At 46.9% G+C, this 27,409-nt stretch overlaps 1 protein-coding gene and 3 non-coding genes across 4 annotated transcripts; 2 read left to right on the top strand and 2 right to left on the bottom strand.

Annotated features, from left to right (window-relative positions):
* Positions 1–9: 9 nt before the first annotated feature.
* Positions 10–20,692, bottom strand: LOC121307188 (E3 ubiquitin-protein ligase DTX4-like). Its single transcript, XM_041239326.1, has 9 exons — positions 20,054–20,692; positions 9,011–9,713; positions 5,979–6,040; positions 5,334–5,495; positions 3,865–3,926; positions 2,957–3,115; positions 2,496–2,657; positions 2,012–2,101; positions 10–770 (listed from the first exon to the last, which is right to left on the bottom strand). Exons 1-9 carry the CDS (start codon positions 20,259–20,261, stop codon positions 546–548), a joined length of 1,833 nt encoding a protein of 610 aa, XP_041095260.1. The 5' UTR covers positions 20,262–20,692; the 3' UTR covers positions 10–545.
* Positions 20,693–22,844: 2,152 nt separating this feature from the next.
* Positions 22,845–22,917, bottom strand: trnat-ugu. The gene has a single exon. It is a non-coding gene; the product is annotated as a tRNA-Thr (tRNA).
* Positions 22,918–23,438: 521 nt separating this feature from the next.
* On the top strand, positions 23,439–23,510 carry trnat-cgu. Its single transcript has one exon. It is a non-coding gene; the product is annotated as a tRNA-Thr (tRNA).
* A 332-nt stretch (positions 23,511–23,842) lies between these two features.
* trnae-cuc lies at positions 23,843–23,914 on the top strand. The gene has a single exon. It is a non-coding gene; the product is annotated as a tRNA-Glu (tRNA).
* Positions 23,915–27,409: the final 3,495 nt, after the last annotated feature.

Raw genomic sequence — 27,409 nt, 5'->3', positions numbered from 1 at the left:
ATGCACAGCAGGCAATGCCAGCGCACTAGATTCCAGCTTTATACAGTGATTAAAATCAGTTTAGCAGAACATTGCATTGGCACTGCAATGTAACCCTCCCACCACTAGGTGTCAATGTTAATTCAAAGCTCCGGATATCAGAGGCCATACCGAACTTCAGGTTAAAGAGACAAGTGCTCTGTTGCAGCACACCGTACCGACCGTACCACTTTGAGAGAACCGTGGGGTGCACGACCCAGAAAGGGCCATAACCATCTGCTACAAACTGGAGGGGAGTTGGGGGAACACGATTAGACTGGACTGGAATTACATTGTAACTGCAGTTGGTCTGTACTGGAATTACAATGCAGGGCTGGGAATCAGACTCTTATTGTCCAGCAGCGTCACCCAGTCCTGGTTTTACTACCAGCTCGATCAGCCCCAGTGTGTCTAGACAACAAGCTCAGGTGTGTGTGGAAAACTTAATAAAACCAGGAACGGACTGAACTGCTCCGCAGCGGGAGTCTCATTCCCATCCCGCCTCTCCCAGCCCAGCTCCCCCTCCCTCATTCCTGGATGCTCTCCTCCGTGATGCCCTGGGCGCTCAGCTCAGCCAACACATTGTCCAGGTAGTTGGGGTCTGGGAAGCCGTGGCCAGTGAGGTTAGAGCCGAATTCTGTCTTGTGGTGGACTTCGTTCCAGATGACCGTGTCAGACTCACCGGTGGTGCTGGAAACCCCCACAGTGAAGATCAGCCGCCGATCCCAGGCAACCAGCAGCATCTTCAATACCTGAAACCAGAGAGAGAGAAACACGAGAGAGAGCAGAGAGAGAGAGAAACACGAGAGAGATCAGAGAGAGAGAGAAAAACACGAGAGAGATCAGAGAGAGAGAGAGAGAAACACGAGAGAGATCAGAGAGAGAGAGAGAGAGAAACACGAGAGAGAGAGAGAGAAACACGAGAGAGAGAGAGAGAGAGAGAGAGAGAGAGAGAGAGAGAGGGAGAGAGATCTCAGAGAGATCTCTTCTCTCTCTCTGAGAAACTCGATGTGAGACAGAGAGAGGAGAGAGAGAGAGAAAAGAAAGCCATCAGAGAGAGCTCCGAGGAGAGAGCTCGGCTCGAGGCATCTGAGGAGCGGGGTAGTTTTCTCTCTCTAGAGAGAGAAAGAAAACTCTCTAGAGCATTTGATCTAATCTTCGAGAGATGAAGAACCAACGAGAGAGGGAGTCAAGATGAAAGACGATCTCGACGACCGGTTCGAAACACGAGTCTCTCTTTTGAGAAAAACTCGACGAGGGACAACGAAAAAACACGAGAGAGATCAAGAGAGAAACACGAGAGAGCAAAAACACGAGAGAGGAGAGCAGCGTCTCTTTAACACACGAGAGAGATCAGAGAGAGAGATCAGAGAGAGAGAGAGAGAGAGAGAGAAACACAAGAGAGATCAGAGAGAAGTCCTTTCAGCCCATCAACGCCTGTCCGGTTCTGAGCAATTAATAATAATAATCATTTTTATATAGCACCTTTCATAGTGGACCACCATCACAAAGCGCTTTACAAGACACGAGGCTAGGATGTGTGAACCATGCATCAGCTGCAGAGTCACTTACAACAACGCCTCACCCCAAAGACGCAGCACAAGGAGGTTCAGCGACTTGCTCAGGGTCACACACACACACACACACACACACACACACACACACACACACAGTGGCAGTGGCTGAGATGGGAAACTTGGTACCTGGGCGGTTACAAGCTTGTTTCTTTAACCACACAGCCTCCTGTTTGATCTCAGAACTCTGTTGAGTCGGGTCTTCAATGATCTCAGCGATTCTGCCTCGACAACATGACTAGGTAACCCCAGGCAGGAGTCGGACGGTTAGCTCAATTGATCTCAGATTGTGGTCGTCGACAAACAGACCCCCACCCCACCCCAACCCTCTCACACATGATGAAACCCCCCTCCAAAGTCTCTCTAACAGAGGTTGCATCTGCTGGAGCCTGTGCTGCAGTGAGGTGAAGACGACTCACCGTGCGCCCCTTCTCGTTGTCAGGGAGGTAACAGTGTCGAGGGAATCCCCGTGCGGTGAAGGGCTTTCCCGGATTTGCGTGTTCGGGTCCCTGTGGGGCGGGAGGGAGGGAGAGAGAGAGAGAGAGAGAGAGAAATCAGAGCAGACAACCACCACAACACACAGTGCAGTACAGACAACTTCCCACAAGAGGGCACCACACACACACACACACACACACACACATCACCGGGCTTTCCCACAAGGAATGACCATGAAAAAATAAATAATTATAGGAGTGGTGTTCTGTGTTAAAGTATATGGGGAAAACATTACAAAAAGCACTGGTATGTAATTCAACGTGTTCACGTAACACCATTCAACAAGTTTCATTTGACTTCAAGCACCAAGAGGACGTCATTCTTTATGAACGAGAAGCTTTGCATCATCATCACCCTAAAAGGTATGACAGCGACTGTCCAATCAGGAGCCGGACTGGGTCTCACCTGTATGCCTGGGGGAATGCTGTAAATGACTCGGATGGTTCTGCAGTCGGGATATCCCGGGAGGGAATGGGGGATGACGTGGTACTCCATTTTGCCGGGGGGCTGGGTGCCTGTCTTCACCCCGTAGATAGTCTTACAGGTTGGACACTGCAGACTGCCGTCCTGTAATGGGACGGGCACGGGTTAGAGATACACACAGAGACAGAGACACACACGTTAGGCAGGAGAGAACAACGCTACACTATTGGACTGTTGAAGTGGAAATAAGACTCCTGCTGCACAGCAGTGTGATCCAGTCCTGCTTTCACTAGGAGTTTAATAATAAGACACACCTGAGCTTGTTAGCTAGACACACTGGGGGCTGATCAAGCTGGTAGTAAAACCTGGACTGGGTGACACTGCTGTGCAACAGGAGTCCTATTTCCAGCCCTGCAATCTGAAATGACTGTGATTGAGCCCACCTTGTTGCCGTTGTTGTACATGGCCACCAAGCAGTGCAGGTGGTAGACGTGGCCGCATTTGGTCAGCTTGCCCACCAGGTCGGGCTTGACCAGCGGCTGACCGGGAGCATTCTTGTAGCCGGACGGAGAGGCTAGCTTCTCCATGCAGATCGTGCAGTCCTGAGAGAGAGAGAGAGAGAGAGAGAGAGAGAGAGAGGAGGAGAGAGAGAGATCTGTGAGGATCTGCGGGATTTGTGGTACGCCAATTTGGCACCTCCAGGTCGGCTTACTGCGGCTGAGGTACGTCTAGCTTACCATGCAGAATCGTGCAGGTGAGAGAGAGAGAGAGAGAAAGAGAGAGAGAGGAGAGAGAGAGAATCTGTTATAATTCAAGTCCTGAATTTTTTTTACCCCCTATTGCCACCTGGTGGATGCACAATGAACTGCACTTTACTTGAATTTGCGGCTCTTATAAAACATTTTCCATCGCAGATAAAGCACAGCAAAGCGTAATACAGCACAATGAAGCACAGACAAGCATTTTAAAGCACAGAGAGGTCTGGTAAAGCACAGGGAAGCATTGTAAAGCACAGAGAGGTCTGGTAAAGCATAGGGAAGCATTGTAAAGCACAGAGAGGTCTGGTAAAGCACAGGGAAGCATTGTAAAGCACAGAGAGGTCTGGTAAAGCATAGGGAAGCATTGTAAAGCACAGAGAGGTCTGGTAAAGCACAGGGAAGCATTGTAAAGCACAGAGAGGTCTGGTAAAGCACAGGGAAGCATTGTAAAGCACAGAGAGGTCTGGTAAAGCACAGGGAAGCATTGTAAAGCACAGAGAGGTCTGGTAAAGCATAGGGATAGCATTAGGGTGACACAGAGAGGTCTGGAAGCACAGGGTTAGGGTTAGGGTTACACGGACGGACAGGCTCACCTCCTCCGGGGGATTCCTCACTTTCTCAAGATATTTCTTAACCACCTCCTCTGGAGTTTTACCTGGAAAAAAAAACAAGGACGTGCTGTGAATTCTGGGAAAACAGAGCAAAAAATATTCTCAGAGGGGGAGGGGGTGTGATGCAGCAGGGGGTATTCTCAGAGGGGAGAGAGGCAGTGTAATACAGCACGGAGGGGGAGGGGGTGTGATGCAGCAGGGGGTATTCTCAGAGGGGAGAGGGTGTGATGCAGTGTAATACAGCAGGGGGTATTCTCAGAGGGGAGGGTGGTGTGATGCAGCAGGGGGTATTCTCAGAGGGGAGGGTGTGTGTGATGCAGCAGGGGGTATTCTCAGAGGGGAGGGTGTGTGTGATGCAGCAGGGGGTATTCTCAGAGGGGAGGGTGTGTGTGATGCAGCAGGGGGTATTCTCAGAGGGGGAGGGGGTGTGATGCAGTGTAATACAGCAGGGGGTATTCTCAGAGGGGGAGGGGGTGTGATGCAGCAGGGGGTATTCTCAGAGGGGGAGGTGGGTGTGATGCAGCAGGGGGTATTCTCAGAGGGGAGAGTGTGTGTGATGCAGCAGGGGGTATTCTCAGAGGGGGAGGGGGTGTGATGCAGCAGGGGGTATTCTCAGAGGGGAGGGTGTGTGTGATGCAGCAGGGGGTATTCTCAGAGGGGAGGGTGTGTGTGCAGTGTAATACAGCAGGGGGTATTCTCAGAGGGGGAGGGGGTGTGATGCAGCAGGGGGTATTCTCAGAGGGGGAGAGGGTGTGATGCAGTGTAATACAGCAGGGGGTATTCTCAGAGGGGGAGGGTGTGTGTGATGCAGCAGGGGGTATTCTCAGAGGGGGAGGGGGTGTGATGCAGCAGGGGGTATTCTCAGAGGGGAGAGGGTGTGATGCAGTGTAATACAGCAGGGGGTATTCTCAGAGGGGGAGGGGGTGTGATGCAGCAGGGGGTATTCTCAGAGGGGGAGGGGGTGTGATGCAGCAGGGGGTATTCTCAGAGGGGAGGGTGTGTGTGATGCAGCAGGGGGTATTCTCAGAGGGGAGGGGGTGTGATGCAGTGTAATACAGCGGGGGTATTCTCAGAGGGGGAGGGGGTGTGATGCAGCAGGGGGTATTCTCAGAGGGGAGGGTGTGTGTGATGCAGCAGGGGGTATTCTCAGAGGGGAGGGTGTGTGTGATGCAGCAGGGGGTATTCTCAGAGGGGAGAGGGTGTGATGCAGTGTAATACAGCAGGGGGTATTCTCAGAGGGGGAGGGGGTGTGATGCAGCAGGGGGTATTCTCAGAGGGGGAGGGGGTGTGATGCAGCAGGGGGTATTCTCAGAGGGGAGGGTGTGTGATGCAGTGTAATACAGCAGGGGGTATTCTCAGAGGGGAGGGTGTGTGTGATGCAGCAGGGGGTATTCTCAGAGGGGGAGGGGGTGTGATGCAGTGTAATATTCTTCACTATTAAAACGTCTCACCCTGGCACGCCTGTTTCTTGGTGGTCTTGCGGCAGGAGGTGCCTATGCCCGGGACGGGTTTCATATCGCTCTTGCCCACAGGCGGGGGGTGCAGGACCAGTTTGGGGGGGCGGGTCAGACACACGGGCAGGCCGGCCGCGCTCATCAGAATCCCTGTGATACCTGTCCACACGCACACACATCATTACTGACAGGTCTCGACACGCACAGAACCTTACTTCAAAAATAAATAAATAAATAATCGCAATTAACCCTCCTGTTAGGTTTCGGGTCTATTTGACTCGACTCAATTAACTTAAATTGAATTTTTCTTTTCATTTTTTGTATAATATTTTCCTGAACTTATACACAGAAAACAGAGCATTTTGAGATGTCTATTTATGTCTATGTCTAATTTTCTCTGTCAGCATTGCAACAGCATCTCGCTGGTAAAGACACTCCAGAATGAGGAACTCCCAGGAGTGACCCAGAAAGTACCAACAGAGAACAAGGCTCCGCAGAGAACAGGGGGAATGTGTGTCTCTCCAAACTGCACGTTTTGAGACCCGTTGAGCCAATGGGACTGAAAGCAGCACCAGAGGGATTTCAGGTGTTAATTCTGGTCAGCTGACGTTATTTGACAAGCCTTCACTTCGATTCTCTTACCTGCCAGCGCTGGGTGGACCGGACTGGACCCGTTTAAGTTCTTCACTGGCACCGTGGGCACCCTGCGACACACATGAACACGCACTGAGCAACTGGGAGGACTGGGAAAATACCAGTGGTTGTTAGAGGAGATTTGACAGAGACACAAACTTTCACAAGCATCAGATCATCACTGGTCTTCAGTGGCACTGCAATAATGGTTCTGTATTACACTGAGGGGCAATGGTAGCACAAGTATAGGGCAGCTACAAGGGGTGAGGCTGGTAGAATGGGACCACAGTATGCCACATATACCCTAAATTATCTTCAATGGCAAACAGACAGACAGTGGCACTGCAATGGCAACCCAATAACTGTTCTATCATACTGTTAATAAAGCTAATAAGAGGTGAGAGAATGGATTTTAAAGATGGTCAGATGGTCAGTGCTCCTTTGAAAGGGATCATGTAAAATGCTGCTGTCTGTCTCCTTCACTGAACTAATAGCAGAGTCCACTCCACCCCCCTCTCGCTGTCTCTCATACAACAAGATATTATTATTATTATTGTTATTAATTGAAATGAAACTCACCTTAGCATTTGTAGCACAGTCATTGTTTTTTTTTTTTTTTTTTATCTAAAGGAAAATTCTGATACAGAAAGCTGCAGTCAGAATGCTGGGAGACTTAACTCTCTTATAACCGCTATACCCCGGGGGCGTCCCCCGGGCCCCGTCCCCCGTTCCCCCGTCCCCGTCCCCTCATAGGGGCGGAGGGGAGTATGGGGCGGAGCCTAATCTTCAAACAGGATAGACTCCCGGTTTAGCAACCCAGGGACTCAAACCAACATCCGAAACAAGACGCGTTTACCTGAGCCTCCAACCAACAATAACACCAGCACTGAAACTCCATTCTCTCACCTCTTATTAGCTCTTATTAACAGGATCAAGCTGGTAGTAAATCCGAATTTAAAATAATTTCTGAAATGAGGCAGAAACGTCCACCAGGGGGCGTGCAAGGTCTAGTAAAGCATAGGGAAGCACTATAAAGCACAGAGAGGTGTGGTAAAGCATAGGGAAGCATTGTAAAGCACAGAGAGGTCTGGTAAAGCACAGGGAAGCATTGTAAAGCACAGAGAGGTGTGGTAAAGCACAGGGAAGCATTGTAAAGCACAGAGAGGTCTGGTAAAGCATAGGGAAGCATTGTAAAGCACAGAGAGGTCTGGTAAAGCACAGGGAAGCATTGTAAAGCACAGAGAGGTCTGGTAAAGCATAGGGAAGCATTGTAAAGCACAGAGAGGTCTGGTAAAGCATAGGGAAGCACTGTAAAGCACAAAGAGGTCTGGTAAAGCACAGGGAAGCATTGTAAAGCACAGAGAGGTGTGGTAAATAAGATTAATAAACATGGCAAACAAGGGTATTAATGCAACAGGAGTCCTATTCCCTGTAAAACAGATATTATGAGGTATTTTGAGGGGCTATGTTTGCGAGACAGTCCGGGACAGTCTGTGTTTACACTGCAGTGCCTCTTGGGCTGGATTAAAAATGAACAGATTCTTGCAGATGAAGGGAGCAGAGCCTCTTAAAACAATACCTCACGAGACTGGGCTTGATACAGCAAGAAGCTTGAAGGCTATTCTGAGCAGCACACACAAACACCTCCTCCCAGTTCCTCAGCTCCACTAGAGCCACGCTGCCTCCCTCCCTCCCCGTCCCTCCTCCCTCAGCTCCACTAGAGCCACGCTGCCTCCCTCCCTCCCCGTCCCTCCTCAGCTCCACTAGAGCCACGCTGCCTCCCTCCCTCCCAGTCCCTCCTCAGCTCCACTAGAGCCACTAGAGCCACACTGCCTCCCTACCTCCCTCCCAGTCCCTCCTCAGCTCCACTAGAGCCACACTGCTTCCCTCCCTCCCAGTCCCTCCTCAGCTCCACTAGAGCCACACTGCCTCCCTCCCTCCCAGTCCCTCCTCAGCTCCACTAGAGCCACACTGTTTCCCTCCCTCCCAGTCCCTCCTCAGCTCCACTAGAGCCACACTGCTTCCCTCCCTCCCAGTCCCTCCTCAGCTCCACTAGAGCCACACTGCTTCCCTCCCTCCCAGTCCATCCTCAGCTCCACTAGAGCCACACTGCTTCCCTCCCTCCCAGTCCCTCCTCAGCTCCACTAGAGCCACACTGCTTCCCTCCCTCCCAGTCCCTCCTCAGCTCCACTAGAGCCACACTGCCTCCCTCCCTCCCAGTCCCTCCTCAGCTCCACTAGAGCCACACTGCTTCCCTCCCTCCCAGTCCCTCCTCAGCTCCACTAGAGCCACACTGCTTCCCTCCCTCCCAGTCCCTCCTCAGCTCTAACAACCCAGATATTTTGCATTCGTTTTTAAGGGGGGGGGGGGGGGGGGGGGGGGCATAACCATCTGTCCCATTAAGAAAACCCTCAAGGGATTCAATAGACATTCCTCTGCAGTACTGTGTGTTTGTGGTTTAATTCCTCCCCCCCAGCCCCCACCCCCGTCTGCAGTATTCGCTCCCTTCCATCTCCTTCAGTGCCTAAGGAGGCATTGTGCTGTAAATCGGTCTAGGTTTTAGTCACCATGGAAACCAGGGAGGAGCCCTCCCCCCCTCCCACTAGCAGCTGCCAGGAGAAGAAAAAAAATTGACAAAGGTTGCCATGGAAACGAGGCCTGCACACATACAACGCAGCCCAGGAAGCAGGACGCAGGAGGCAGGAGGGAGCCCCTTTATTAAGAATTTTGTTTAAATTGGGCTTGACAGTCACAGGACCGGGTACGGCAGGCTGTTGTGGTGCTACAGAAACAACCGAAAGAGCAGACAGCCAGCTGGGGAGCGCCGGCAACCATGCTGTCATCGCTAGCCAATCACAGCACTGCAATCGCGGCACCACTGTACTGCTAACAGCCCGATCGCAAACGATCTTTCTAAAACAGAACAGCCACTTAAAACTCTCATAAGCACTTTAAAAAAAATAAATAAATAAAATCTCAAAACTTATAACCACTATTCATAAAAAGAACAACCTCTCTTCACCCCACCTTTACCCTCTTACCCTGAAGCGATGAGGGCGCGGGACTGCGCCATCGCGATCCTCTGGAGCGCCGGGCGGGTCAACGTGGCGAGCCCGGCACGGGACAGGGTGCCGGCGCTGGCTGAGCCCGCGGGAACCTTCGCCGCCCTGGGGCTGAGCGGACCGGCGGAAGACAGGACCGGGGCGCTGGCAGAGCCGCTAGCCCCTCCCACAGTGGCGGGGAGCGAGGTGGACCTCGGACTCCTGTTCCTGCCTCCCAGACCGGGGCTCCCTTTGCCCTTGCGACCCTGCGGGCTGAGAGTAGCGGCGGCCGCTGCCTTGACGCTCATCACCAGGAGGCACTGCTGGCAGCTGCAGGGAGGCTGCGGGGCGCTGCCGCTCGCTCCTCCCGCTGGGCCGGTCCCGGCGGAGGGCCAGGACTGGGATTTGGGCAGGGTCCCGCTCACGAAGGGATAAGTCCGGTCCAGCCTGCGTTGAATGCGACGCCGCCGCTGGGTCTGTTGGTTCACCTGGCTCATGGAGGTGAAGTCGATGATGTAGCAGAAGCCGATGGGGGTCAGGTCCAGCCAGGGCTGCTGCCTGTCCCGGGCCGCCTGGATGGGGATCCCGATCTCCATGTCGTAGGGCGTCCACGAGCCCGAATCGTTCTCCCACTCCCAGACCACGCCCTGCCCCGGGGCCGACATGGGGTCGTAAAAACTACGCCGGACAGGACGCAACGTGCCTGGGGGGTGGGGGGTGTGGAGGAGAGAGAGAGAGAGAGAGAGAGAGAGTTTTAACTTTATTTAAAAACAAGGAAAGTGCACAGTGGTATTTCTCTGCACTCAGCATAGCTTTTAATATACTTTATCACACCTCTCTGTGCTTTACAATGCTTCCCTGTGCTTTACCAGACCTCTCTGTGCTTTACAATGCTTCCCTATGCTTTACCAGACCTCTCTGTGCTTTACAATGCTTCCCTATGCTTTACCAGACCTCTCTGTGCTTTACAATGCTTCCCTATGCTTTACCAGACCTCTCTGTGCTTTACAATGCTTCCCTATGCTTTACCAGACCTCTCTGTGCTTTACAATGCTTCCCTATGCTTTACCAGACCTCTCTGTGCCTCATTATACTTGGCTGTGTTTTTACTAAACTTTCCCTAAGGGATTATATAGAGCGCTATGCTATCTGCATTAATAACATCTTACTTAGAAAGAAAGAATCTGTGAATGTATCACAAGTTGCCGGGAAACACTTTCAACAGAAACCAATTCCGTTTTCAATATTTTCTTTGCTTGTTTTCATCGCCTCAGAAATGAAAAACCTGATCAGAATCCTTTAGCTGCATTCTATTAATTATATAATCAGAGCAGACACACCCTCCTACACCCCCCTCCTCGACCCGAAAGGGGGTCTCTGCATTGTTCTGCTGCCCGCCCCCCTCTCCCTGGGAAAAACACTCGAAGAAAGAGGCCTGTTGGTGAAAGACGTATTGATGCATTCACAGCTCTGTCTGCGGAGAGAGGAGAGGGGGAGAAGGGGAGAGAGAGAGAGAGGGGAGCGAGGGGGTCCATCGTCTCAGACACTCAGAGGATTGGGGGGGGGGGGGGGGGGGGGCTGTGGTTGTCTACAGGTCGCATTTATCTTTGTTAAGCAATCATCCTTATGCCAGACTGGACTGCAAACAAAGCCCGCAGAACTCCCAGAAGCATCTGCTAATGAAAATGCTGCGTGCGTTTGAAAGCACATTTAGAAACCTGCAAGTTTAATAGCAAACGTTTCCATTTGAAGTCTTTCTCAGCGTCTTCAGTGTAAATTCAATGACAAACATTAATAAAGCCAGTAAGAGGTGAGAGAATGGATTTTAAAGATGGTCAGCGCTCCTGTAAAGGGAGGGGTCAGTGATCCTGTTAATAAAGCTAATAAGAGGTGAGAGAATGGATTTTAAAGATGGTCAGCGCTCCTGTAAAGGGAGGGGTCAGTGATCCTGTTAATAAAGCTAATAAGAGGTGAGAGAATGGATTTTAAAGATGGTCAGCGCTCCTGTAAAGGGAGGGGTCAGTGATCCTGTTAATAAAGCTAATAAGAGGTGAGAGAATGGATTTTAAAGATGGTCAGCGCTCCTGTAAAGGGAGGGGTCAGTGATCCTGTTAATAAAGCTAATAAGAGGTGAGAGAATGGATTTTAAAGATGGTCAGCGCTCCTGTAAAGGGAGGGGCCAGTGATCCTGTTAATAAAGCTAATAAGAGGTGAGAGAATGGATTTTAAAGATGGTCAGCGCTCCTGTAAAGGGAGGGGTCAGTGATCCTGTTAATAAAGCTAATAAGAGGTGAGAGAATGGATTTTAAAGATGGGCAGCGCTCCTGTAAAGGGAGGGGCTGGTGATCCTGTTAATAAAGCTAATAAGAGGTGAGAGAATTGGTTGCACATTTTAACTATCACTAAGAGAAGGCTCTTGATGTGTAAATGCAATGGCTAGCAGATCATTCAGGGCTTGCGTATTGTGACTGGGGGCTGTGCTATTAGCCCTCTGATGTACAGTTCACATTGCAGGCAGATTGTCTTATTCAATGCTCCATTGTGTTGCAATTAAGAAGCTGCAAAAGCCTCCTTTTGCAAGCGTATTGTGCTGATTGAACTGGCTGTAAAAAGCCTTTTTGTCTGTCACTAGTGTCGGGACCTTTATAAAAAATGAACCGTGCCATTTTGTAATTAACCACCCTTTCCCAGACCTCTCTGTGCTTTACAATGCTTCCCTGTGCTTTACCAGACCTCTCTGTGCTTTACAATGCTTCCCTGTGCTTTACCAGACCTCTCTGTGCTTTACAATGCTTCCCTGTGCTTTACCAGACCTCTCTGTGCTTTACAATGCTTCCCTGTGCTTTACCAGACCTCTCTGTGCTTTACAATGCTTCCCTATGCTTTACCAGACCTCTCTGTGCTTTACAATGCTTCCCTATGCTTTACCAGACCTCTCTGTGCTTTACAATGCTTCCCTATGCTTTACCAGACCTCTCTGTGCTTTACAATGCTTCCCTATGCTTTACCAGACCTCTCTGTGCTTTACAATGCTTCCCTATGCATTCACTGTGAGGAAACTTGCAAAAGTATTATATAGTTAAACAGAAAACATGGTATATATATATAGTGACTCTGCACCGCGTGATATTTTACACAGAACACCACAATGCTTGAGGCTGTAGGGTGTCTCGCAGGGGGTGCATTCACGGAGAGCACTCTGCCCAGAATCTGACCAATTTAGCCCTGAAGATGAAGTCCAGTTTCAGGTCTTTATCCCAACCAGGTCTTGAATGAGTGAATTGCCTCTTAGCAGCTTCGATTAACCACATTAGAACCGGCACCATTAACAGCTGCTGCTGCACAGTCACTCCCAACAGGACCTTGTTTGTTTGATGTCTCATTCGAAGCAGCCGTTACATGGTTTAGAGACCAATCCCTCCTCCCTTTGAATACTAAAAACAGGGGGTGAGGTGGGGGGCAGCGTCTGCAGGACAGCTGCTGTTACCCATTGTTCTCTGTGGGGTCTGTAAGCTGGGCTTGAGATCGGAGGGTCTCTCCTCGATCCCACACTCCCGGCAGAAAATCAATAGCCCTTTAACCCATCGGCATTGACTAGAACCAGACCCTTCCCTCCCGTTCTAGTCCAGCTGCTGGAATTCCACTGCGACCCCCGCTCCCTCATTCTCCCACAAGGGACAGGTGATGGGTTCCGATTTGGGGGGGGGGGCGTGGTTGAGGCAGCTGGCGTCCCCCCTCCCCAAACAAAAGGCTACATTTTCATAAACTGTGTTGGAATTCTCCTATTAGAATACAGACGAAGGAAGGAGGGAGGAGAAGATGGGAAGGGGACTTTGACCAAAGACAGGCACGCAAGCACACAGAGATGGTTTGCCTCTTCTCTCTATCTTCCAATACACAAGCTGCTCCTCCTGGGTTTGCCCATTATGAGATTTTTGGGGGGGGGTACACATCTTTAAACCCAAGAAGTCGCATTGGATTTATGCGAAGATGCAAGCCAGCCAGACAGACAGAGCCCCACAATCCTGTTCAGTTTTGACGCAGCAATATAATCCCTTCTTCTCTGTGTCTGTCTTAGTTTACCACACTCTGAAAAAGAGTTTAGTTTCATTAAAGCCACAGACACCATTCCCAGATCATGATCCTCTCAACAGCTTGCGAGCTAAAGGAGGTCTTTGTCAAGTTTGATCGTTATCGGATGAGCGCTTCTACATGCCAAACTCTAAAATGACAGAGAAGCTCCACACACACACACACCTTCCCCAGGTTACGCTATCAGGCTTCTCAGCAGAGCAAACTGCGACTGTCTTCATCGCCGTTTCCTAATGAAGAGTCTCAAGTAGGCAACGTGCGATCGCAGCTGAGCAATTCAATTCACACCCCTGCCACCGACACCCCAATCCTGACACATTAGCAGGGCGATTACCGCACGCTAAACACCAGAGGAAACTCGCAAGCAACCAGGCAGCCGAGCGCCAGTCCGCGCCACGCACCGCGACAACAACGCACACACCCGATCAGTGAATCGGTTATCGATCGCCACGGCTTTGATCAGGCACTCGGTGATCAATTCACGGTCCCAGCGGCCTGTTCAGAGCTTCATAATTAGAGCTGCACAGCAGTGTGATCCAGTCCTGGTTTCACTAGGAGTTTAATAATCAGACTCCCGCTGCACAGCAGTGTGATCCAGTCCTGGTTTCACTAGGAGTTTAATAATCAGACTCCCGCTGCACAGCAGTGTGATCCAGTCCTGCTTTCACTAGGAGTTTAATAATCAGACTCCCGCTGCACAGCAGTGTGATCCAGTCCTGCTTTCACTAGGAGTTTAATAATCAGACTCCCGCTGCACAGCAGTGTGATCCAGTCCTGCTTTCACTAGGAGTTTAATAATGAGACTCCCGCTGCACAGCAGTGTGATCCAGTCCTGGTTTCACTAGGAGTTTAATAATCAGACTCCCGCTGCACAGCAGTTTCCAGTCCTGCTTTCACTAGGATTTAATAATCAGACTCCCGCTGCACAGCAGTGTGATCCAGTCCTGCTTTCACTAGGAGTTTAATAATCAGACTCCCGCTGCACAGCAGTGTGATCCAGTCCTGCTTTCACTAGGAGTTTAATAATCAGACTCCCGCTGCACAGCAGTGTGATCCAGTCCTGCTTTCACTAGGAGTTTAATAATAATCAGACTCCCGCTGCACAGCAGTGTGATCCAGTCCTGCTTTCACTAGGAGTTTAATAATCAGACTCCCGCTGCACAGCAGTGTGATCCAGTCCTGCTTTCACTAGGAGTTTAATAATCAGACTCCCGCTGCACAGCAGTGTGATCCAGTCCTGCTTTCACTAGGAGTTTAATAATCAGACTCCCTGCACAGCAGTGTGATCCAGTCCTGCTTTCACTACAGTTTAATAATCAGACACACAAAGCGGTGATCCAGTCCTGAGTGGAGATTGAAATCCTTTCACTAGCGAGTAGGAGTTTAATACATTTGCACACGGCTGTGGACGCTTGAAAGGGGTGTGTGTGTGTGTGTGCGGTGTGTGGGGAGTCAGAGGGCGACAGTTGCCCACACTGAGGACACTCCTGCTTCACCAGCAGTGTTGATCCAGTCCTGCTTGGAAAACTCACAGCAAAGTGTTTTAGTATAGTACAAGGTAAAAAAATAATCAGTCTAAAAAAATAAAATAAAAAAAAATATTCAAAAATAATATTAGTTAATAATAAAAATTCACCGCGCACATAAATAAAAAATAGATAATAAATCACTAATAGTTTTAAATAATAAGATATCCCGCTATAACAATAATAATAGTGTAAATCAGTTACTGGGTTAATAGGAGTGGTAATAATCAGACTCCCACTGCGTCAGTGTCTCAGTTTTTCATTAAATAAAAAACTATCCAATAGCTGCAGTACACTTTGTGATGTTAATACATTTCCCATAAGATTTTAAACGAGCTCATAAAACCGAAGCTTGAAAAGACCCTGAGCACATAAGTGCCAGTGTTCCAGTCCATTCGCTTTTCACTTGTGAGTTAATAATCGGCCAGCAGCTCCTGGCCAGTGTGGGATCCTGCGAAAGTCGGGCGTCCTGTCATATCAAGTAAATCCAATCAAAACGTTATGATCTGGAAGAGACCCTTGCAGCAATGAAAACTGTGCTGTGTAATCATTAAACTCATGGGCTCCGTCTTCTGACGACACCTGCCAAACAACCGAACCATAGCGGTGTGATCCAGTCCTGATTTACTGAGCGGAGAGGAGTTGAAAATCTCACACCCACAGGTGTTTTCATGTCAGGCGAGTAGATAAAATCATATCAATGACAGAATCTGGACCAGTCACTGCAATACATTAGCACACGGCTGTGGACTCCCTTGCAAGGGGTGTGTGTGTTCTGCTGTGTGTGAGGAGTTTAGAGAGAGAGACAGACAGCAGTGTCATTGCCAGTATCGTATAAATAATAAAATCGAGCTGCAGTTGATCGTCCAGGTCCTGGTCAGTCCAATCAAAGCAACACTGGAAATACTCACAGCAGGCGTCTGAAGTTGTACCAGCTAAATAATTACAGTCTACAAGCATCCTAGTTTCCTGCTTTCATAGGAGTTTAATACTCAGACAACTTGCACGACACATGTGACCCAGTCCTCGCTTTAAAACGGTTTATAAGCAGACTCACAAACAAAGAGGTCCTAAAAGACACATGCCTTCGTAAAGTCTTGTTGCTGTATGTGAGAGAAACTGATGACCGGAGATTCAATGCTTCTAAAAAATTAAATTTTTTCATTATATTATAGTATACCATACAAGTACCTTAGCGGTCCTATTAGTTGTATTTAACATTGTTTTTAGACACAGACCGATATACCCACATACTGTGGTGTTTCCGCTGCAGGAACGCACCGTATTTTATTCAACTTCGTTTGTGTGTGTGACAGCCAGAGAGAAAAAGAAACTGCAAAACGTATTGCTAAAAACACACACACACTACTGGAAGTCATAATAGTAGTACAGTTGAAGTCCATATTAGATTTCCCAGCGTCACGTGTCTCAGTTTTTCACAAAGCATTTGGAAAACTATACAAAGCTGCAGTATGTGACTTTATATGTTAACGTGACACTATCCAGTGGGTTTCATTGGACTTCATGAAGCTGAATCAGTTCCTTCTGTAGGGTGCCATTGTTTCAACAGTACTATTTAATACTGTATTATAAATTGAAGTACTGAACTTTCCACTGTGTGTAAACTAACAGTTTCACAGGGCTGTGCCTCAACCGTCTATGTCTGTTTCACAGTTATTTAGATGCACTTCATTTATAAAATAACAATCTAATAAAGCCTGCCACTAAAAAGTGACCACATATGTTAAAGGAACCCAATCAAATATCTGGAAAATTAGGTCTGCTGCTATCCTGTATTCTTTTATAACAAAAATATTTATATATTAATATAACAACTAAATGTCAAAATAATATAATAAAATAATAATATAAAAATGTAAAAAAATAAGACCCATGCTCATTAAAAAACACAATAAATGACTCCATGGAAATAATAGTAACACAGTTCAAAAAATTAATTCCTCATCGTACATGATCATGTGCACTATTTCATGTATTATGCTGCTATCCTGTATTATGCTCTTTCCACTGTATTTATTGCACTATTTAGGTATTCTGCTGCTATCCTGTAGTCTGCTCTTTCCACTGTATTTAATGCAATATTTCATGTATTATGCTGCTATCATATATTATGTACTTTCCACTGTATTTAATAGCAAAGTTGTACCAGCTAAATAATTACAGTCTACAAGCATAACCCTATCTTGTATTCTGCTCTTTCCTTTTATTCAACTAATCAAAAAATAAAAAAAAAAAAAATAAATCGTTGAAACACCAATCAAAGCCGCAACAAAATCACACAAAGGCAGTAATTACTAAACACGAGGTATTTTATCAACTTCGTTTGAAATAAAAAGAAACTGCAACGTATTGCTAAAAACACACACACACTACTGGAGAGATTAGATTTCCCAGCGTCACGTGTCTCAGTTTTTCACAAAGCATTTGGAAAACTATACAAAGCTGCAGTATGTGACTTTATATGTTAACGTGACACTATCCAGTGCTCCGTCCTTCGGACTTCACGCAGCTGACAAAGTTCGTAGGTCCTATTGTTTCAAGAGATTTAATACTGCAGCAGCCCCTGACTCACTGTGTGTGTGTGAGAGACCCTGAGCGAGTCACTTCACCTCCTTGTGCTCCGTCCTTCGGACGAGACGCCAAACAAACGAGGTCCTATTGGAAGAGACTCTGCAGCAGCCCCTGACTCACTGTGTGTGTGTGAGAGACCCTGAGCGAGTCACTGAACCTCCTTGTGCTCCGTCCTTCGGACGAGACGCCAAACAAACGAGGTCCTATTGGAAGAGACTCTGCAGCAGCCCCTGACTCACTGTGTGTGTGTGTGAGAGACAGCAGTTGTGCTCCGATGAGGTCCTATTGGAAGAAACTCTGCAGCTGCATCAGTAGTTCAGAGTTCACCCCCCTGGTCTCTGCAAGTCACGTTGAATAAAAGCGTCTGCTGAATGACTAATAATCATAACACCACCAACCGCAGACAGACTGACTGACAGACAGACACAGAGCTCCACAATCCTGTTCAGTTTGACGCTACAATATAACCCCTTCTTGGAGTCTGTTAGTTTAGCACATTCTGAAAAGTTTAGTTTCATTAAAGCTGCAGACAGACAGACACACAGACACTCTCCTAGCTTGGTGCTTTGATGGCCCAGCTCCATTTTAAACAGTAACCCGCATTCTGAAGCAAACAAACTAAACCAACATTCAGAAAAATCCACACACACACATCCCTGCACCGCGTCAACACCATTAGGGACTCCAAGTGCACACAACTGTAGCGCGGAGATCCCGAATCCACGGAGGCGTTTTTCTAAACGGACAACAGGAAACTGGGTCGGAACTATTTATTGGTTTGTTTTACTGCACAGATTAGACTGGGCTGCAAAGGGTACAAGGCGGCCAGACTAAACACGAGGTGTCTGTTTGTATAAAGCGCAGTGAAATATACAGCGCGTTTACTGTACTATAAAATGACGCTCGATTGAGCCAAACAGGGAAACTCGGCATTTTATTAAAACTCATTTTTAATGACACTAAATAATATTTCAAAAAACGCCAGTAACATGATATGCTATATACTATATATATTATATATCTAAATATATATATATATATATATATATATATATATATATATATATATAGAGAGAGAGAGAGAGAGAGAGAGAGAGAGAGAGAGAGAGAGAGAGAGAGAGAGAGAGAGAGATATATCTTGCGGATATGACAGAATATATTAAGAATATTATTATTATTATTATTATTATTATTATTATTATTATTATTCGTCGGTATAAAACATTTAACATTGTTTTTAGACACAGACCGATATACCCACACGCACACCGTACTGTGGTGAAGCCGTCCGCTGCAGGAACGCACCGCCGGACCTTCTGACATCTGCGCCCTGCCCCGACTCCTAATATCAAGGCTGGGGTTTGAATGCGAACCTATAACGCGATGCACAAGCCAACACACACACCAATGGGCAACGTATTACGTTGCATTGAGAGAGGATGACGAGACTACACAGCCAGACAGAGCCTGCCGCTTCACGTATCAATGGAGAGTTATATTATCGATTCACATCACAAATGCAATCAGACGTTGTTAACAGCACAATACATAGATTAACAATAACACAAACTGTTAATACGTAACTAATAATGACTTGGATTTCACCAGAGTAGATGTTAATCTTCGCGCTGATTTGAACTCGGCTCTCGCCAAGATGACAGCCAAGACGTAGCTTTGCAGTAAACTGATGTGATCCATATGCGTCTCCATCCATTAGCGTTTCTCCATCTGATGGCGTGGAGATCCTTCTGCCTGATGTTCATGACTGCTCTCTGCCATTAGCTGCTATCCTGTATTCCGCTCTTTCCACTGTATTTAATGCGCTATTTCATGTATTCTGCTGCTATCCTGTATTCTGCTCTTTCCACTGTATTTAATGCGCTATTTCATGTATTCTGCTGCTATCCTGTATTCTGCTCTTTCCACTGTATTTAATGCACTATTTCATGTATTGTGCTGCTATCCTGTATTCTGCTCTTTCCACTGTATTTAATGCACTATTTCATGTATTTTGCTGCTATCCTGTATTCTGCTCTTTCCACTGTATTTAATGCACTATTTCATGTATTCTGCTGCTATCCTGTATTCTGCTCTTTCCACTGTATTTAATGCACTATTTCATGTATTCTGCTGCTATCCTGTATTCTGCTCTTTCCACTGTATTTAATGCACTATTTCATGTATTCTGCTGCTATCCTGTATTCTGCTCTTTCCACTGTATTTAATGCACTATTTCATGTATTATGCTGCTATCCTGTATTCTGCTCTTTCCACTGTATTTAATGCACTATTTCATGTATTATGCTGCTATCCTGTATTCTGCTCTTTCCACTGTATTTAATGCACTATTTCATGTATTCTGCTGCTATCCTGTATTCTGCTCTTTCCACTGTATTTAATGCACTATTTCATGTATTCTGCTGCTATCCTGTATTCTGCTCTTTCCACTGTATTTAATGCACTATTTCATGTATTCTGCTGCTATCCTGTATTCTGCTCTTTCCACTGTATTTAATGCATTATGCAATAATATCACGTTAACATATTGAATTACATACAAGTAGTTCATTTCCCACCCCTCGACTAGGGGAACAGAGGGGGAAAAATATGTGACATTTCGAAAGCTAACAGAGAAATACTAAGGCTTTCGAGATAGAGATTTCTAAAAATAAAAGTCTATTTATTTGTATTATACGATGTTAAATATCGGCTTTATTTCGTTTTTAATTCATGTCTCAACCCTAAAATTCTTGGTGGTGCAAAACATTTGGCGGCACACGCACGCATTCTAGTCAATTCATTAGGCATATTTTATTTTATTTAATTCTCTTACCCGTGTCTTGTCTGAACTGTTGCATGGACTGCAGGTCGATGAGGTAAGGGGCGAGCTTCCCGTCCGCCTGCCCGAGGACCACGCTCCCTCCCCGGGGGTTGGCTCGGATCACCGCTTCGATGTGATGCGACACGGCCGGGCTGTAGGGTCGCCAGCGGCCGTGCTCGTTCAGCCATTCCCAAACCACAACCGCCGATGCCATGAGCATTTTTCGAAATGCAAATACAAATATTTCGTTAAAGGCTCATTTGCGCACGGTATATCCTGAACAGTCCGCGCTCGCTTGTCTCACATTAGCGAGATGACCTCAGAACGGTATCAATATTTAGCACGGTTTTCTGCTAACACGGTTCATTTGCAGGTGTTTCGATGTCAACACCGGTGTTAGAAATAACGACGGAGAAGAAATCTGGACACCCCCGTCTCTTCAAAGCGGGCCACCGCAGCGTTTACCGTCTCCAATCCCCGAATCAAATCCAGACTCCGTTCTCTTTGCCTTGCAATTCAATTCCGCGTCTAGAGACCAAACACAATGGAACATAAAACGCCCTCCGAGTCTCGGGTTACCCGTCGCGCATTTCACAATTCACAAGAGCATGCCAGTTCCCCCCTGCAATCTTGAAAAACTGGTCTGATTTTGTAAGGAGGAGGAGGAGGAGGAGGAGAGGGAGAGGGAGAGGGAGAGAGAGAGAGAGAGAGGAAACCACCAACAGGGTAAATTTGTATTGCGCTCTGCACGGACCATTGCAATCGGCGGCCGTTCCTCTATGTGCAGCTCAGATACGTGTTGCGTCGCAGGAGAGTGTTCTCGTCTCCTCAACCCCCCCCCCTGATTCGGTTACAATGCAGAATGTGTTCAAAGGAAAGCATCGGGGGGTGGAGGGGGGAGAGTTACTCCCCCACCAACCCCTCTCCCAAAGGGAGTTGGGCAGGTTGTTTTGTTAGTCCACATTTGAACAAAATTAATATGGGAGGGGGGGTGTGTGTGTGGTCACCAACAGATTAACTTAACTACTGACTTTATAAGCCATATATATATATATATATATATATATATATATATATATTATATATATATATATATATATAATATATATATACATATACACGCACACACCCCACCGCTGTGACATTTCTACATTACTTTTAATTATAATTTGTTTTCCCTCTTGCAATAAAATATCCCAGATACAAGTTTGTTTCTCTCTCTCTCTCTGTGTTGCAAGCTGGGCAGCCCCCAGGCAGTGTCCTAGCCACGCCCAACCGACCCAGAAACCACGGATACAGCCAATCAAAGCCAAGCGCACGCACACCTATTATTATTATTATTATTATTATTATTATTATTATTATTATTATTATTATTATTATTTCTCAACTGTACCACTCTCCTATATGCTATGCATTTACTCCTTCGTTCTGTCATCATAGTGCGTAACCAGAGATATTTGACAACCAACCATTCCATTAGCACCCGTCCACATCCCACGCGTTTCCAATCACATCTCAATCATATATACACATACACACGTGCGCCGCTGTGTGCTTTAATCAATCGTCTTAAACAACTTATTCTTTTTAAAAAGCAAGAACCCGCAAAATCTAAGACTCCTATTGCACAGCAGTGTGATCCAGTCCAGGTTTCACTGCTACCAGCTTGATCAGCCCCCAGTGTGTCTAGGGAACAAGCTCAGGTGTGTCTCATTATTAAAAACTCCAAGTCAAAGCAGGACTGGATCACACTGCTGTGCAGCGGGAGTCTGATTATTAAACTCCTAGTGAAAGCAGGACTGGGATCACACTGCTGTGCAGCGGGAGTCTGATTATTAAACTCCTAGTGAAAGCAGGACTGGATCACACTGCTGTGCAGCGGGAGTCTGATTATTAAACTCCTAGTGAAAGCAGGACTGGATCACACTGCTGTGCAGCGGGAGTCTGATTATTAAACTCCTAGTGAAAGCAGGACTGGATCACACCGCTGTGCAGCGGGAGTCTGATTATTAAACTCCTAGTGAAAGCAGGACTGGATCACACTGCTGTGCAGCGGGAGTCTGATTATTAAACTCCAAGTGAAAGCAGGACTGGATCACACTGCTGTGCAGCGGGAGTCTGATTATTAAACTCCTAGTGAAAGCAGGACTGGATCACACTGCTGTGCAGCGGGAGTCTGATTATTAAACTCCTAGTGAAAGCAGGACTGGATCACACTGCTGTGCAAGTCTAATTACGAAGACGCACTGCATAGACAGATCAATGAGATCGCGCTTTTTCTCGGTGGCTCAATCCTGACATCTTGTGGCAGACTTTGGCAACTGCACGATCGCAGGGTGGCGCTTGAAGAATTAGTGTTTGCGTCTTGTATATATATATATAAAGCAATGTTTATACATCAGCTTTAATGAGGGACTGATGCTCATTAAAATCCTTAACCTACTATAGAGGAGACGATGATCTGTTCAGGGATACCAAGATATTTAGCGGGAGAAGAGTCCGAGTGAAGTTATCTGATTAACAAACTCCCCAGTTCGGGGCTCCCATTCTACTTGCGAGATGTGTCTTGTTATTTAAAATCCTTAGCGTGTTTTTTTTTTTTTTTTTTTTACGATGATCTGTTCAAAGGTCTTCATTAGGTTAATGGACTCAGGGAGGAGACATGCGCAATACATCCCATCGTCTTTTTCTTAATGTTACAGATTCCACAGCGACTGCATTCCTGTCGAACCAATTTCTTATTCCTATCGGTCAATTTATAATACATAATGAAACTAAAAAAAAAAAAGAAAAGGTGACGAGGCCCCAGCGAGATTTGAACTCGCGACCCCTGGTTTACAAGACCAGTGCTCTAACCCCTGAGCTATGGAGCCCGTAGCCGGGGACGCGTCAGGAGAATCGGTAGAAACGCTTCGGAGAAACACTACCCGGGAGCCGCCGTCAGAGGGCGCTGTTGGACCGCTTTGTAATTTTTGCGCCTTTTGGTAGAGAGCAGTTTCCCGTTTTCATTATATAAGATTTGCAAAATAATCACGGGTTGCATACACTGGATTTCTCTCGTCCCTCTGTCTCTCCAGCTCTGTGTGTGAATGCGAGATCAGTACGGTTAGACGGGCAGGAGCAGCTGTGAAACTGATGCCATTTTGGCTCTATTGTAGAGCCAGCGCTACGTTGGATATAATTGAATTGCAGAGCCAAAATGGGGGATGTAGTGATGCAGTTTCCCAACCCGAGGGAGGCGAAGGGAGGAGGGGGGGCGGGGGGGGGGGGGCTTTGTAGCGTCCCCCCCATTTTGGCGGGTGGAGGGTGGAGGGTGGAGGGAGGAACCTCCCTCCTTTTGTCACAGTAAACAGATTGCCTTTGTAGCGGATCTTCTCTTTCGGCCTTATGCTATGGCGCGGTGGCCAAGTGGTAAGGCGTCGGTCTCGTAAACCGAAGATCACGGGTTCAAACCCCGTCCGTGCCTCTTTTATTTTGAATAATATAAAAAAAAAACTACAAATAGCAGCTAAAGAAAACGTACCAATATCAATAATGACAGTGTATAAAATAATATAGCAGGGCAATCAAAATCAAACTAATTAATACAAAATGTTCCACGTTTTACTTCTCGTTTCCTCATACAATACTCCGAGTAACAGATAAAGAATAAAGGCGACTATGTTAACATGGAGTTGTACTGTAGTCCCTTTTAATATATCCATCTCAAAATAAAATAATTCATTTTAAAAAAACTACAAAAGTTGCTTTTAATTCGTCTAAGCAGCAGAGCGGGACGCTGATAAGCTCGGTATCGCTTCCCTGGTGGTCTAGTGGTTAGGATTCGGCGCTCTCACCGCCGCGGCCCGGGTTCGATTCCCGGTCAGGGAACGTCTACTTTTAAATTTAAAAGAATAGTATTAATTATTTCTTCTAGGGACGGGACGGGACGGGGTGAACTTTGTATCATCATCAACTGCAGAGTCACATCCAACAGGACCTCGTTTATTATTATTATTATTATTATTATCCAGAGACTAGGAGGGGGGGGGGGTGAACTCTGCTCTTATCAACAATATTATCGAACGGAATCGCTTCTAAAAGTTTAGTAATTAAAACACAGCCTTGCACTTCTAGATCGATCCGACAGGTGGCAGCAAAACACCGGCAAATATGACAAGGGCAGCGACACATCCCAAAAATGGGACGTCGTTTTAGGAACGCAGAACGGCCCCTTTGCTCGCTAAATATATCCTAGCGCCCTGAATAGATTATAGGAGAGAGTTTCTTTAATTTGTATTAATTTATGAAGAAGTTTGTCACTTTTTTATGATCGATACCCACATAGCTTATTATTATTATTATTATTATTATGTATTGATCCGGGCGAATCCCAGTCCTCTGAGGTGTCCCACAGACAGGGCATCTATCTATCTATCTATCTAAAGAAAGAAAACGCTTGTGTTTTTACAACAGACGTTTATAGATGCCCAAAATAAGGGCCCGTGTTGTAGCCAGGAAACGATAAACGATCGGAGGTCGTGTCCTCAGAGCGGTTTGGGGCAGAGCGGCCGTGAGTTGCAAGTGTGTGTGTGTGTGTGAGAGAGAGAGAGAGAGAGAGAGAGAGAGAGAGGTCAGCTGAGTTTAGTACACGGGATTAGTGACCATTATGGGAGATGAGATAAAGGGGGGGAGTTTTTGAATATTGCAGTACACTGATAGGATTCCTAATCTGTTTGTTATTTTTATGCTTTGAACTAAAATCTGAATTAAACTGAGTTTAAACAGAACACACACTGAGACGCACACACACTGAGACACACACACTGAGACACACACACACTGAGACACACACACTGAGACATGCTGGGGGATTTAGTAGGGGGAGTTAATTCAGCTCAACAATCCGTCACATTGTCAGCTGAGCCGAGTAAACAAAGGGAACAAGAGATTACTGAACATTAGCAAAATAAGAGGAGAGAGAGAGGGCAGGGGAGAGGGGGAGAGAGAGGGAGAGATAGGGGGAGGGAGAGGGGAGAGAGGGGAGAGGGGAGAGGGAGAGAGAGAGAGAGAGAGAGGGAGAGGGAGAGAGGAGAGAGAGGGGGAGGGAGAGAGAGAGAGAGAGAGAGAGGAGAGAGGGAGAGAGAGGGGAGAGGAGAGAGGGAGAGAGGGAGAGAGAGAGGAGAGGGAGAGAGAGAGGGGGGAAGGGAGAGAGAGGGAGAGAGGAGGGGAGGGGGGGAGAGGAGAGAGGGGGAGAGGGGAGAGAGAGAGACTTACATTCAAGTGACCTTATATCCACTGCGGTACACACTGCTGTATATTCAATCAGCAAAACTATAAACATTACAGCTGGTTCCTGGACATGTTTGAAAGAGGGGAGGGCGAGGGGAGAGTGGAGAGAGGAGGAGATGAGAGAGGAGAGAGGCAGTCGGAGAACAGAGAGAGAAGATGCGAGAGGAGAGAGAGGAGTTTGTTTATACAAATAGTTAAGTGCTGGTAATGGCTGTTAGTAACTCTGTACCAAAAACAATGACAACCGCGCGGGGACATCGCCAGCGTTTCTGCCCTGAAGTGGGTGCCGTGCTGTGCTGGTCGGGTAGTGTGGTTTTAAAAAGGCAAACCCCTTAGCTAAATACAGGAATGGGACTGATTACAGAACACTGCAGCTATATCAGTGGACTGAGCAACATGGTCACTGCCAGCACACACAATGATAGTAACACCTAGTTACCGTGCCGATAAAGACACACCCACACGCACGCTACACCTTTGATAAAATATCAGTTTCTGAAAGAAGAGTCATATATATATATATATATATATATATATATATATATAATATATATATATATATATATATATATATATATATTGCGACTGGTTTTCAAAAGTTATGGCAATACTCTTAATTTGAGGAATCATGTATTTAGTGTAGTTAGTATTTATTATACAAATATAATAATAGTGATCAAATAATTTAAATATTTAACATTGACATACTTAAGTGCAGTTCATTCTATATAGAGGGGGTGCAATTCAATATGTTAACAAGGGAACATTATTCAGCAGCTTTCACTGGACTCTATGAAGCTGAGGGAGTTCATTCTATATAGAGGGGGTGCAATTCAATATGTTAACAAGGGAACATTATTCAGCAGCTTTCACTGGACTCTATGAAGCTGAGGGAGTTCATTCTATATAGAGGGGGTGCAATTCAATATGAGAACAAGGGAACATTATTCAGCAGCTTTCACTGGACTCTATGAAGCTGAGGGAGTTCATTCTATATAGAGGGGGTGCAATTCAATATGTTAACAAGGGAACATTATTCAGCAGCTTTCACTGGACTCTATGAAGCTGAGGGAGTTCATTCTATATAGAGGGGGTGCAATTCAATATGTTAACAAGGGAACATTATTCAGCAGCTTTCACTGGACTCTATGAAGCTGAGGGAGTTCATTCTATATAGAGGGGGTGCAATTCAATATGTTAACAAGGGAACATTATTCAGCAGCTTTCACTGGACTCTATGAAGCTGAGGGAGTTCATTCTATATAGAGGGGGTGCAATTCAATATGTTAACAAGGGAACATTATTCAGCAGCTTTCACTGGACTCTATGAAGCTGAGGGAGTTCATTCTATATAGAGGGGTGCAATTCAATATGTTAACAAGGGAACATTATTCAGCAGCTTTCACTGGACTCTATGAAGCTGAGGGAGTTCATTCTATATAGAGGGGGTGCAATTCAATATGTTAACAAGGGAACATTATTCAGCAGCTCTCACTGGACTCTATGAAGCTGAGAGAGTGGAGCAAAAGAAGTGCTTTTTGGCACACAGCGCTGCTGTGACTGTGAGGCGAGAATACAGAGCAAGACGAGAAAGCCGTTATTTTAACCTCGGTGCGAAGGTCCAGCGGGCTTCCCTCCAATCCCAGGAGCGATCCAGCTTCCTCTTCTACACCCAGGAATCCCAGAGCGGAAATCAAAGAGCTACCGCCCCCCCTCCAGAGGAGAAACTCCGGCCCTGCAGGTGTCCGCTCTGAGCTCGCTGGAGGCCTGGCTGGCAGGGTTCGCTGCACAGGGACAAGGAGAAACAGCCCCTGCTGGGTTCATCCAGCCTAACCCACGGTGGCCGACCTTCCCTCGCCTTTACAATCGAGTGCCAATGAATGTGGGTCTATATACCCCACCCCACCCCCACTCCCCCTATCTTCACTCATAAATACAGGCGTCTGTTTAAATGTTCACCCTTGAAACGTTTCTCCCTGACTGGTCTAAAATGACAGCCTGCGAGTTGAATTAATCACACCACTGACCTGTCTTCTCCTCTCTCCACCTGCTTACACTGGATCTCCCTCCCCTTCTCACCCTCCCCCCCCTCTC

This window comes from Polyodon spathula, chromosome 54 (genome assembly GCF_017654505.1).
Source record: "Polyodon spathula isolate WHYD16114869_AA chromosome 54, ASM1765450v1, whole genome shotgun sequence".
Lineage (NCBI taxonomy): Eukaryota > Metazoa > Chordata > Actinopteri > Acipenseriformes > Polyodontidae > Polyodon > Polyodon spathula.
Note: the sequence above shows the minus strand (reverse complement) of the source record. Positions and strands in the feature narration are given on the sequence as shown.

Excerpts from the sequence above, each read along its gene's own strand:
- LOC121307188 (XM_041239326.1), bottom strand. The coding sequence starts at position 20,261 with ATGCTCATGGCATCGGCGGTTGTGGTTTGGGAATGGCTGAACGAGCAC. Across the intron at positions 6,041-9,010 it reads CGCGCCCTCATCGCTTCAGG|GGTGCCCACGGTGCCAGTGA; the intron begins GTAAGAGGGTAA and ends TGTGTGTCGCAG. Across the intron at positions 3,927-5,333 it reads CAAGAAACAGGCGTGCCAGG|GTAAAACTCCAGAGGAGGTG; the intron begins GTGAGACGTTTT and ends TTTTTTTTCCAG.